Genomic DNA, 11933 nt, shown 5'->3' with positions numbered 1-11933 from the left:
GAGTGCTCTGTGAGACCTGATGGGATGGTTAACTGGTTGGATTAAGTGGTTAAGATTGTGAAATATAATGGTTAAGCATCCAATGTTAATTAGTTTTTTAATAACACCAAAAATGTGATTGCAGGTCAACCAGCTTAAGATTGTGTACCATTCCTGCTTCTAGGACACACATCAGTTACACACACAAATGCTGCACGCTCTGCAAGACGAAGAAGACGGATCAGCTGAGGAAAGAGACGCCCCAGGTAAAAAAGTAATATACTTTAATGTACTAAAAATGTACTTAATTTTCAGAAAGTACATTTCTAGCACATTTTGACTTTATGTGTTAAAATAAAGTAAACCAAAAATATATTATAAATGTATTAATTAAAAATATATTATTCCCTCAGTAGTACTTCAGTTTACTTAGATAAAGTACACTATGTAGTACTAATACTTAAATTCATATTAAGTATATTCATATAAAATATACTAACACTGAAATATATATAAGTGTTTTATTAGTATATTTACTTATTATGTACTTCGAATGTGTTAAATATAAGTTTAATGTCAGTGTATTTGCATCTACTTTTATCAAGTGCACTTTTAGCACCCTTTCAATAAGTTCACTTTTATAATACTTTTTTTTATATCATTGTTAGCACAGCAGTGTTAAAGTGCACTTAAAATAAGTATATTAATAATTGAATACTACTTCAGTGGTAAATTAGTGTATTCTTGATAAGTACACTATAAACCAGAACAAATTCATCAGTATGTAGCCATTTCTTTTAGTGTGCTAAGATCATTTTAAAATAATGTACAATAACAGTTAATTTCTGCAGCTGACCTTTTCTCTTCAATATTTTAAAATAATGTATTTTACCAGCAAAATGCAACAATGCTGTTATGTAACAATACCTTTTCTAATTGAAAAAATATCCTTACTTTTCTATTTCAATTTTAAAATGTTAGCAATTAGTGTTATAAAGTATTTGGACTATTTCAACAGCACAGTTGTTTTTATGCAATATTTAAAGATCCATCCATTCTCCAAATGTAATGGTGAGTTTTGAATAAACATGAACATCAACAACAGAGTTCCTTTCAATTGACCATGTGCTTTTATATAATGCAGTAGTCACCAGTATTTCTAATAAGAAAACAGTACAACCTTGTGTATTTCTTATCATCACATGGAAAGTACATATTCCAAAGCTTGGATTGTTTCACTTACATTTGACAGCAATCAGAAAACACATTACACTTATGAACATATTAAGATGTGTAGATAACAGGAAATTTGCTTTGCTGCTTGACAGAAAAATTAATCCTTTGAAAGTCTTTGATTTTGCATGAAAACAGTCTGTTAAAGTTCAACATTTTGAGGCCAGGTACAGTGCCTTGCAAAAGTATTCACCCCTACAATTTTGTTTGTGTTTTGTTATACCACAACTGTTATACTAACTGTTTAACAGCACAGTCTTTGTGTGCTTGCCCATGTATGCCTTATCATTTTTACAGACTTAATCCTCTGAAGTTGCCATTTTTGGACATTGTCCACTAGTTTTAAGGCACACCAAGAATACACACTGATATGTAATCCCTATTTCTTACAATTTGGCAGTGGTTTCAGCAATTTTTCTCTAACTTCCCCAGTAACTATTTAATCTCTCTCTACATTATTTGGTAGAGGAATAACATATTGTTTGTCTCTTGATTGGATCAAAACACATTTCCTGTGGAACAGGTCAGTGGGCACCGCATAAACATTCCTAGATTCTGACACCTCAGACATAAAAGTGGAAGCAATGTTCAGTTGACTATCCTTGCAGAGCTGTCCCTCAGTCTTCACAAGCTCCTTTACCAATATACAGTGCAATGACAAATCGCCTGCTCTGAATACTGACATGCAAAGAATTCTACATAATCTTCCATCCTGTAACTCCACTGTTGAGTTGATCCTTTTTTTTAGACTTCTGTTACTGCTGGAATGATACAGTACGCCTTTTACAATGAAACGGTGAAAACAAACACAGTGTTCGACTGTAACACTTAGCAAGTCTTTGATAGCAAGTTTTTCTAATGCTGACAGTTTGTGATGACAGGGATTACCAAAAACCCTGACATTTTCATTCAGGGTAGATGAATTAGAACTTGATACATTGCTGTTTAGGAGATGTGAAAAAATGCATTTCACCCCTTCATTAGCATCTACCATGTACTTTTCGGCTTTTTGTGTTAGACTCCTCCAGCAAAGAAACCTTTTAACTATTTGCTCTGGAACATGTGTTGTCCCATTGAAGTACTGTAACAAAGTGCCATTAAATGATTCAAAGGAAAAGGTTGATGTGGCCCACAAAGGGCCCCAGTTCCTAACACTTGCTGCAAGGTGTGTCAGAAGATGGACATTAAATGTCATATTTGCTGCACCATATAACTTCTCAAACTGCAGTGAGAACTTCTTGAGAGCTCTTTCAGCTACTTCAATATCACAGCGTTTCACCTTTTCTCCCAAAAGAATGTGCATAGCGAACACAAACAGAAAAAGGTGGTTCCAGAACTTCTTTAGTAAGACCCCATTCAGTAAAGGCAGGCAATAGAATAACAGGAATGACCTCCACTCTGATGCTTTCCAATATTTTCTGTCTGCAACAGATCGTGGTACTCTTGTTATCTCAACAGGGGGTTGAATTGCAATGAGCTCTTTGTCAATGCGGTCTGATTTTGCTCCTAAGTACCACTCTTTGTCATGATTTCTTGAGTCAAACCACAGTTTTGCTAATTGCCTTGTCACACCAAGGCAGACACAATGCTGATACTCTGGAACAAATCCATTTATCATTTGAAACTTTGTGAGTTTCATTAATGGTGAAGGTCCTTTTACTCCCATTACTGGACTGTCTGGTGTTGCAGCCATTGCGTGATCAAAATGCTTAGCTTCAGTTCTAAGATGTGGTTTTGGGCCTTTGTTTGTGTAAGGACCACCACCAACATGGTAACAAAAATCACATCCATAAAAGCCATTAAACTGTTTGGTGTTTCTTAGAAGTGGGCGAGCAACTGAATCTGAACTGCATATCAGAGCATACACTTTGGAGACATGTTGTACATTTGCTGAGTCCTTCCATTTAATACCATTTTGTTCTAAAATTTGCAGTTCATCAACAAATGGCTTCAAATATGTTAAGAAGTTTGGCTTCTTCTCGCCAAACCAGAGACAAGGAAGACAGATATTTGCCTTCCGTTCTTTAGGTTCAAGTTCTATAACCTGGCACTGAATGGGCCAAATTTGATACTTTGAACTCCTGAAAACTGGAATTCCATCACAGTTCCAAATTAAAGTTATGTCATCCTCACCTAATTCACCTGATTCTTTGAGTTTATGGTACTCTTCTCCACACTGTATATCTGACATGACATCTGCACATTGCCAGTCTTTTTTTAAACTTTGGTTTTGTTCAAGCAATGTTTTGATTTGTGAATCCAAACTAAGCACTAGAAAGAAACACCCACTTTTGAGACAGCTCTCTGAATCAGTTACTGCATTACAAGCTCCACACTGTAGTTCACTGGTATTATTTACCCCCAAGTAGTTTTCACATGCTGGACAGTAAAAATGGGGGACATAATTTCCATATTGTCCATAAGCTTTGTGAAAAAGGTATGTGGTTACTGGTACCATTCCAGGGAAATGTTCATTAACAATCTTCAGTAGATGTTCCAGTGCCACACCTGTCACATTGTGCCTTAGTACATAAGACATCAGTAAGATTAAACTTTGTCCCTTTGTCAGTGGAGCTCCAGGATACGCTGGATCATCTCCATCCAACAAAAATGTCTCTGCCTGCGAAGACATAAAAAAGACAAGATACTGTAGAAAACTGTTACATTCATCTGCATTAAAAAAGATTGCTTACAGATTTACAGAGAAAACATAATGTACAATAATACATGTTAATAACCTGTTGGTTTGGTGTCTCTTGCTGATCAGTTGGAGTAGCAGGCACATTGCATCCTGGTTGCTTCTCTAACATGTCCTGGCAAAATATAAATGGAAGCATAAATATTTTCATTTTCATTTCCTTTATAGTTTTGACATATAAAACAATACTAGTGCTCCAAAAGATAAGTGGTAGGTACTACAAGTCATATGGTAGTTTTTACATTTAAAGAATTTGCCATGTTGCCTTCTGGGGTTGTTAGCAGAGAGTTATGCAAATGGAATATACACTAGCTTCATATAAAACTGATGTGATTTCAGGGGAAAGGATGAATGTAGTGCCTGTATTCAGTAAATATACAAAATGTGTAACTCCTTGCCCAAACCTAGAAAACAAATTAACTCTATTAACAAATCAGAAACAAGAATACTGAAAAGCACTAATCCTTGGGTGGATGCAAGACAGGGCATCTGTTTCTATCAAGACAGTGAGTTCAAACATTAAGCCAAAACTGCATAATAATGCTTAATAAAAAACAAAATTGTTGTATTGGCGGAATAAAAAACATCAGATTTAAGTCACATTAAGCAAGTTAAGCCACATTTGCATTATATGTGCAGTGAAGATCTAACAGATGGATAATATCCAGGAAAATGGTGACTACAGCTTCACATACTGAAGAACTGTAGCCATCAAGTGCCAATGTAGGCTATAAGTCAGCCACCTGTTAGAAACTTTGTTAGCCTCATGTGGAACTACTAATTTGCTTGAATCACAATGTAAATTAAACATGAATGAATAATGCAATCATACTTTTAAATAGTTATATGTACACTGTAGTTATAATTCTGTGACCAAATGAGACCTTGCTGGTGTTCACTTTCAATACATGTTTATTATCGGTAGCCTATATTACTATTTGTAGACGTCGGTTTAGAAAAATAAAAAGTACTCTATTCACATTTTCTGTATCAATTAAAGGGGTTGTTTTTAGGATAAAAATAAAACTAGTAACTTGTAACTATAGTACCTGTGCTTCTGGTCCGATTTGCATATCTTGTTGATCCCCACAAAATTGAAAAGTGCAGTGTGAGTAGGTGGAGGGTGGCAATTCTAGCACTGGGTGGGTATTTCTGGAGACCCCCTCTCCGGCAGGCTGCATATAATGAAGATATAATACATGGAAATTCTCAAGTGAAGTATTAATGACAATAATACATGTATGTGTCTCATTTTAAGGAAATACACTATAGAGGCTAGGACAATCATTATTTTCATCACGTTTAATTTAATTGAAATGACTATTATACAGAAACTATACATATAGTACAACACAGCAATTAATATCTACAATTTCAATTGCTGGTATTTTAATACCTCTGATGAATCTCTGTTTGGTCTGTCCTGAAGCAGATGCTCTGTTATTGGAGTGACAAGATGCTTTCCTCTCAAACATTCTAAAGATGACTGACCGCTTGGTCCTTCTGCAACAAGGCCCTCATCGGGAACATTCTGATCATGAGACAGCACATCGATTTATTTAACTATAATACTGTAAACATTTAGGGTATGATAAACATAAATAAAATTATGGATGAATAAAAGCTTTAGAGGAAAGTAATATGTATTTTGTGAACCCCTTCATTTTATTTCAGAATGGAAACATAAAACATAATGATCACTGTTTTTACCTGTTTGTTAGTTGTGGGATTGTCTCCTGGATATTCCTCCAGAGAATATGTTCGTTCACCGTTATTTGAAAGTGGAATCTGGGGAGAGCAGTTGCAATGTCAACTTGCATGTAACACTATCTGCAATTCATATTGTTGCAAATGAAAAAAATGGTCTACCTCTTTCAAGACTCCTCTATTGTTAGTTGTACAGGATGCACTGAGGTATTTCTTGTAATTTCCTCTGCAGTTTAAAGTATTCTGCAATGAACAAGACAGTTCTTGCGTTTAAAATGAAGAATTATTCATCTTATTCTATAATCACTGCTGTTGTTGATAATAAATGTGAAAGCTCAAATACCTCGTTCTCCTTTGCTAGCCGTCTGTATTTGGTTGCCTTTGAAGGTTGGCTCGACTCATTCAGCAGATATTCTTTGTAATGTCTTTTGGGTGCCATGTCTGCGGGCGGTTTCTCTAAGCCCGCTAAAATACATCCATGGGTAAAGTAAAGTGCAGAGGGCGCGCGCAGTGTCCTGGATAAAACGTCATCGTAAACGTGCGCATGCGTGCATGGACATTACGGTGTACACAGACTTTAAAAAAAAATGTAATTATATATATATTTTTTTTTGCAAGAACGTCTGCGTCTGACAGACCATTTTCAATGTCAAAATGGAAAATTTGAATGTGGTGGACATTTTCCCAATTGACCCTAAAGTACTCGTGGCGCTGTGCTGCCGCTGATTGGTTACCCCCGAATGCAACGCACTTGAATGTACAGTAGATGCTGAGGGAAGCGTTGTCGCAGTTGAGTTACAATGGCGCAGTTCAAGTTCGGGATGTTTTATTTTAGGGACAACACAATTCACGTCGAAAGTACTGACATTGTGACACCTCAGTACAGACAGCAGCTCGTTCAGGTATTAAAACGGCCGGACCTCTCCAGTGAAGACGGATGGATACAAGTGTGCTGGGGCACCAGGAAAGCACCTAAAAACAAGGTGGCCGCGAAACTGCTCTTACTCGGAGGTTTGTATTGCTCGTACTCGGAGGTTTGTATTGCTCGTACATGGTGTAAAATATCTTTTGAATAACTGTTCTTTCTACTAATGACTAAGTTCAACAAGATAATAGGCAAACTTATCATTCACAAGCTGCATTAGCTAATAACTAGCTAGCTAGCTGTTAGCGGCAGACGGCAGCTAATGCTAGCGTAAATGGTGCTAACTTAGTAACTTCTGCAACTTCAGATGAGATTTTGTGTGAACATTTGTGAGCGTGCTGTGTGGAGAATGTTTAGCAAAATTGCCCACTGTAAAGAAAATAAAAAGAAAAAAATTGTTGGTACAAATTTGTTATGCTAGCACTTGCCAGCCACTAGCCTACTGTTAGTGCTGTTAGTGTTAGTGAATAATTTGCCAGGGGCTCATGCTAATGATTGTTAACGTTAACCTTGTATGTAATTTAATTTTTATGTAACTATGTTTATAAAAAAGACTTAAAGTGACTTGTGTATAATATTAGATTGACTGTGGTGCATTTCACGAGACATACAAAATACCTAAAATATTGAGCAAAAGAGGGAAAAAAAACATGGTTTTGATAGTTTGTCTGATGTATGGTTGTGGTTACAGACAACTACAAGGAGTTGATGGGGAAAAAAAGAAGCCTTCCTCAAGGATGAGGACATCTGGCACATGGCAGTTGCAAGGAGAAGGACCACACCATGTACCACAACACGTGATGGAAGCAAACCAAAGGTTATTTTTGTTGCTTGTGTTGGTAGTTTCTTTAGAAAACACACTTTAATTAATAGTTATATTGTGTTGCAACTAGGGATGCCACAATACCACTAATTTTATAGATAGTTCTGACGGCATCCAATTTTGTCCATAACAAAGTCGATAACAGTGTTGCCAACTATTTTCAGTGGGAAGTAGCAAAAGCCTGCAGGAAAAGTCCTGGATGTCTCTAGATAACGTCATGTGCTAATTTGCATATATATGATGGCATGAATTTATTACATATATGCAAAATATAAAAAATATTTTAAATTAAGTTAAACTAAACTGACTGACCAGCGTTTATTTCAAGAGGCTCCTCAATGTGCATCCAAATCTGCCTCTAATGTTAAAAAACTGTTTATACAGGCTGTTGCATCGACTGTAACTGAAGTATCGTGAACAGATAGATGATCATGCACTGGAATAAATTCACTATTGTTAACTAGTAAACTAGTTAAACTCAAATAGTATTTTTAATTGTAACACATAAAATCGTTAATGAATTTATGACACTGTAATACTATGATGTTTTTTAGTTGAAATGTTTTTCTAAAAAATCTCTTCACCAGAAAGCGTCTATGGTAAAGTTCATATGTTGTTGTCATGTAATACATTCTTTCTCTTCTGTACAGAAAAAAAGAATTACTGCAACTTCCAGTCTCACTTCAGATGAAGATGAAACACAGATTGACCCATCACAAGTTTTTCAAACAAATGTAAGTATTTACGGGAATAAGGGAATATTGTGGGAGGATAAGACATATTTTCCTTTATAAGTGGCTTTAGGTTTGACAGCAGTGCAGTTGCAGAAGTGGCTTGTGGCACTCCAGCTGTGTTAGTTTTGAAATACTGACACATTGTATGATATTAAAAGATAAAATTGTGAGTAGTGAGTACTGTTACTCTAGTGAAATATGGTCTGACAATACCTTAATAAGCTGTACAGTAGGTGATAGATTCTACAAACATCTACAAAGATGGATATTTACCCCTCTTGCCTTTGCAGTTTAACATTTTACTTTTTCTGCCCTTTGTTTAAGAAGCCGAAGATGACAAAAGCTGCAAGAGACAGAGCCCTTTCCCAACTGAAATCCTCGCTGCTGAGAAGAAATCCAACAACCTCCACCTCCTTGACAAGTGATGTTGATACAGACATAGACACCAATGTGGACTTATTTGACCCACCTCAGGCTTCAGAATCAACTGTAAGTATTTACAAAACACAAGAAATAAAACTAGAATTAGGGCCCTATTGTTTCCGCGATCACAGAATTGCAGACGGAATCGCGGAATTGAGCAATAAAAACGGAATCTACTTTTTAACACTGAATATCACGGAAAATGACATAATTTGACTGAAATGCTGTTAACGGTGTCAGCGGCACAGATCTCACGCGGTGTTGTTTCAGTGCGCTGCCCTCTCACATGCTGGACCCGGTTCGGCACATAGTTACAACAGTGACAACAGTTCTAATCTGAAACGAGTTATTAACCATTCATTATGGTCTTACTCTCTCTCCTTTCTCCTCCAGCGGTGCCACGGTGCAGAATTACGCACAGGGCTTTCCACTGTATTTATACATTTATAAAAATAATTATAATAATTTTTATTTATAGAGCATTTTCCATCAAAGTGCTGTACAGTTACAGAAGGTTAAAAAACATGTGAAAACAGACACAACAATAACAACAATTCAGAAATGAATGAAAGAAAAGGCAAAAACACCTACTCATACGTGACAGTATACAAGTGGGTCTTAAGCTTGGCTTTAAAGACCTCAACTGAACATGACTGCCTGATGTCCAAGGGAAGACTGTTCACAAAATAGGTGCGCGGAAGGAAAAAGCCCGCTCACCTGCTGTTTTTTTTATTCACCTTTGGGACACTCAGATAATCAATCGTCTGGGAGCGCAAAGGTCGTACAGGTACATAAGTCTTAACAAGGTCTGACATATAGACTGGAGCAAGACCATTTAAAATTTTGTAAGTGAACAACAGCACCTTGAAATCGGCTCTGACCCGAACAGGGAGCCAATGAAGAGAGGCCAATACAGGGCTAACATGTTCATAGCGGGATAGTCCAGTCAGCAAACGGGCTGCTGCGTTTTGGACTAATTGCAGACCACGAATGCTCTTTTTGGGCAGCCCAGATAAAAGCACATTACAATAATCTAACCTTGAAGTTACAAAGGCATGAATAAGAGTCTCTGCGTCTTTCAAAGTGTACAGTACAGTTCACAGTACAGTAATTAGTAATTTGTAAATTACAGTAATTAGACCAATTGATAAAACTTTGAATAATCAGTTGACACTTCTCCTACAAGAAAACAGAATGTAACAATTGTGCGAACGATTACTGGAATTTTTTTCCAGGCTTTGAGATTTAATTGACTCTGGATTATATGTTCACACAGTATCACAGGAACATATAGTTATTTTACACCATGCATTTATTCCATACAGCCACGCTGTCCTTTCCTCCTGCGCTCTGGGAGTGGACAATATGACGGAGAGATGGTGGTGATTAAATTAGATTCTAAGAATATGTTTCTGAAACATCAGCCCGACGCAAAATAAGTACGCATGGGTCAGAGTTAGCTTAGAGCTGCGCACATTCTCCCGTCAAGTTTGTTTTTTAGAGATCACAACCTTGGCGTGAAAAGTCACGTACGCCACTTTCAGCCTCGTTTTGTGCGTACGCAACGGTTATAAATGAGACCCCAGGTGAGTCATACTAACATAGCATTGTTGACATTTTCATTTATGCAGGACCTGGGCCAAGGGGAAAGTGAAGAGGAGAGTGTCCTGATGGATCAGTCCAGATCCAGTGTTGACATGCAACAGGACGTGATGGATGCTCTGAAAGGTATTCATACAAAGAAGAATTGCTTATGTTTTTTTTTTTGTCAGTAATTGTATCGATAGGAGTCTTATCTCTCATATATCTGTGACTTGTGTTTTTTTTCCTTAATGCAGAAATTCCAGCCTTAGTCAAGTGTGTCAGAGATCTTATTACAACCATGAAGAGAATGCCACCTGTCATGGACACTGACAGTACAAGTTCTGGTTCTTCCAGTCCAGCTCCAGAAATGGTATGTTTTGCATTTATACACGTTTTGTAAATACTGCCTTTTTATTACAGGAAACATTTCATCCAAAATTGTTGTAAACTACTTGACTGTTAGCAGTTTTGTCTCTGTAGTCTCGACCCACATTTTGCACGAACTGTATTTGATAGAAACTGTTTTTTTCCATTTCAGCATGCAGTTGTTCAGAAATTATACTTTAATTCATTGAAGACCACTTGCAGAAATTAGAACTCAACTAATATTTGGCATTCAATAGTTCGGCTTTGTCTTTTAAGAAATGCTTTCCTAATACCATTTCTAATAATTGACTAACTCTATTTCCTGGACACAGATTTCCTTGGGCAACACGGGGGTGCAGATCAGCAAAAACTGTTTCCTAAGACTAAACCGAACAAGAATGTCCCTGTTCACACAGGACTTAGCTGTGCTCATCTTTGGGCGGGATGTTTTGGCATCCTCGACTCTCACAGGAAAACCAGGGCCTACTGGAACAGCGAAAGAGCAGCTAAATCCGGAAAAGCTGAGTGCCCTCGTTGGTAAGTATTGGTTAAGTCTATTTTTCCTTATTATCATTTTGTTTTTATGCCTCTACCCTTGCCTTGGCCATAGCCAGAAGCAACATGTTTCAGGTTGTCCTCATGTATGTATGCCCCCTTCTTGCTAATGTGATAACTCTGGAAAAGCATGATTTGTAACACCATTTTATTTGTCCTTTTCTATTTTACAGATACAGTTATTGCTGAATTTCCAGGAACAAATGTGTCTGATGTGAGGGCAGTGATTCGGAGAAAATGTAACAATGAGAATTTTGTGAGCAAAAAGAAACAGTAAGCAGTAACATCAGTAACTGTTTGTAATAGTTTTTGTTTGTTTGTTTTTTGGTGGACATACATTTTGAGTTTTAACAAACTGTGTCAATGTTTCACATGTAAAAGTTTCAAGAGTCAGTTTAATGTTCATCCCTGTCATTACTAGCTTCTCTGCAGTGCACAGCTAGCAGGGTAGTGCTACACAGCTATTGTTTCTTTTTATTTTTTACTTTTATTATTGTTTTTTAGTTAAGTTGTTAAAACTAAAAAGAATTCTCTGGGGTCAGATGATCCAAATTTGAATAAAAATGTTACGATGAAGAGAAACTGTTTGAAAATGTTGTTTTAGATGTTTTTAAAGATGTACTTAAATGTACTTTATTATGCACATTTTCCCTGTAATGCCGTGCATGTTAAAAATAAACTTTTTTTCTATCTCAAGTATGTTCTAATTATTTTTTATGTTTACTTAAAAGTAATTTAAAATTCAAATTAATTATATAAAAAATATACTTTCTGTGTACTGTTGAAGTGTACTTTAATGAAATACATCTAGTGTACTTTCTGCACACATAATTAGTGTACTCAAAGTATATTACTTTTGATGTGCAAAGTATAGTAGTAGTAGTATAGTAGTATACTAATGATATA

The 11933-nt window shown here is 36.4% G+C and overlaps 2 protein-coding genes across 4 annotated transcripts; one reads left to right on the top strand and one right to left on the bottom strand.

Annotated features, from left to right (window-relative positions):
• Positions 1–533: 533 nt before the first annotated feature.
• LOC121647588 lies at positions 534–6056 on the bottom strand. Its single transcript, XM_041997146.1, has 7 exons — positions 5961–6056; positions 5780–5860; positions 5621–5698; positions 5307–5441; positions 4960–5085; positions 3951–4025; positions 534–3832 (listed from the first exon to the last, which is right to left on the bottom strand). Exons 1-7 carry the CDS (start codon positions 6054–6056, stop codon positions 1652–1654), a joined length of 2772 nt encoding a protein of 923 aa, XP_041853080.1. The 3' UTR covers positions 534–1651.
• A 483-nt stretch (positions 6057–6539) lies between these two features.
• On the top strand, positions 6540–11653 carry LOC121647589. Of its 3 annotated transcripts, none has more exons than XM_041997149.1 (8): positions 6540–6628; positions 7234–7359; positions 8016–8099; positions 8427–8588; positions 10154–10250; positions 10361–10476; positions 10805–11009; positions 11201–11653. In XM_041997149.1, the coding sequence occupies exons 2-8, from the start codon at positions 7297–7299 to the stop codon at positions 11302–11304; spliced, it is 831 nt and encodes a 276-aa protein (XP_041853083.1). In that variant the 5' UTR covers positions 6540–6628; positions 7234–7296; the 3' UTR covers positions 11305–11653. The 3 variants fall into 3 exon arrangements, with proteins under 3 accessions (XP_041853083.1, XP_041853081.1, XP_041853082.1); XM_041997147.1 differs by having other exon boundaries at positions 8424–8588; XM_041997148.1 differs by lacking the exon at positions 6540–6628 and having other exon boundaries at positions 7004–7359; positions 8424–8588.
• The last annotated feature ends 280 nt before the right edge of the window (positions 11654–11933 follow it).

Source organism: Melanotaenia boesemani, chromosome 10, assembly GCF_017639745.1.
Source record: "Melanotaenia boesemani isolate fMelBoe1 chromosome 10, fMelBoe1.pri, whole genome shotgun sequence".
NCBI lineage: Eukaryota > Metazoa > Chordata > Actinopteri > Atheriniformes > Melanotaeniidae > Melanotaenia > Melanotaenia boesemani.
The sequence above is the reverse complement of the archived record's forward strand: the minus strand, read 5'-3'. Positions and strand labels throughout refer to the sequence as shown.

Excerpts from the sequence above, each read along its gene's own strand:
- LOC121647589 (XM_041997147.1), top strand. The coding sequence starts at position 7,297 with ATGGCAGTTGCAAGGAGAAGGACCACACCATGTACCACAACACGTGAT. Across the intron at positions 7,360-8,015 it reads GTGATGGAAGCAAACCAAAG|AAAAAAAGAATTACTGCAAC; the intron begins GTTATTTTTGTT and ends TCTTCTGTACAG. Across the intron at positions 8,589-10,153 it reads CTCAGGCTTCAGAATCAACT|GACCTGGGCCAAGGGGAAAG; the intron begins GTAAGTATTTAC and ends TCATTTATGCAG.
- LOC121647588 (XM_041997146.1), bottom strand. The coding sequence starts at position 6,056 with ATGGCACCCAAAAGACATTACAAAGAATATCTGCTGAATGAGTCGAGC. Across the intron at positions 5,861-5,960 it reads GGCTAGCAAAGGAGAACGAG|AATACTTTAAACTGCAGAGG; the intron begins GTATTTGAGCTT and ends TGTTCATTGCAG. Across the intron at positions 5,086-5,306 it reads CAAACAGAGATTCATCAGAG|CCTGCCGGAGAGGGGGTCTC; the intron begins GTATTAAAATAC and ends CATTATATGCAG.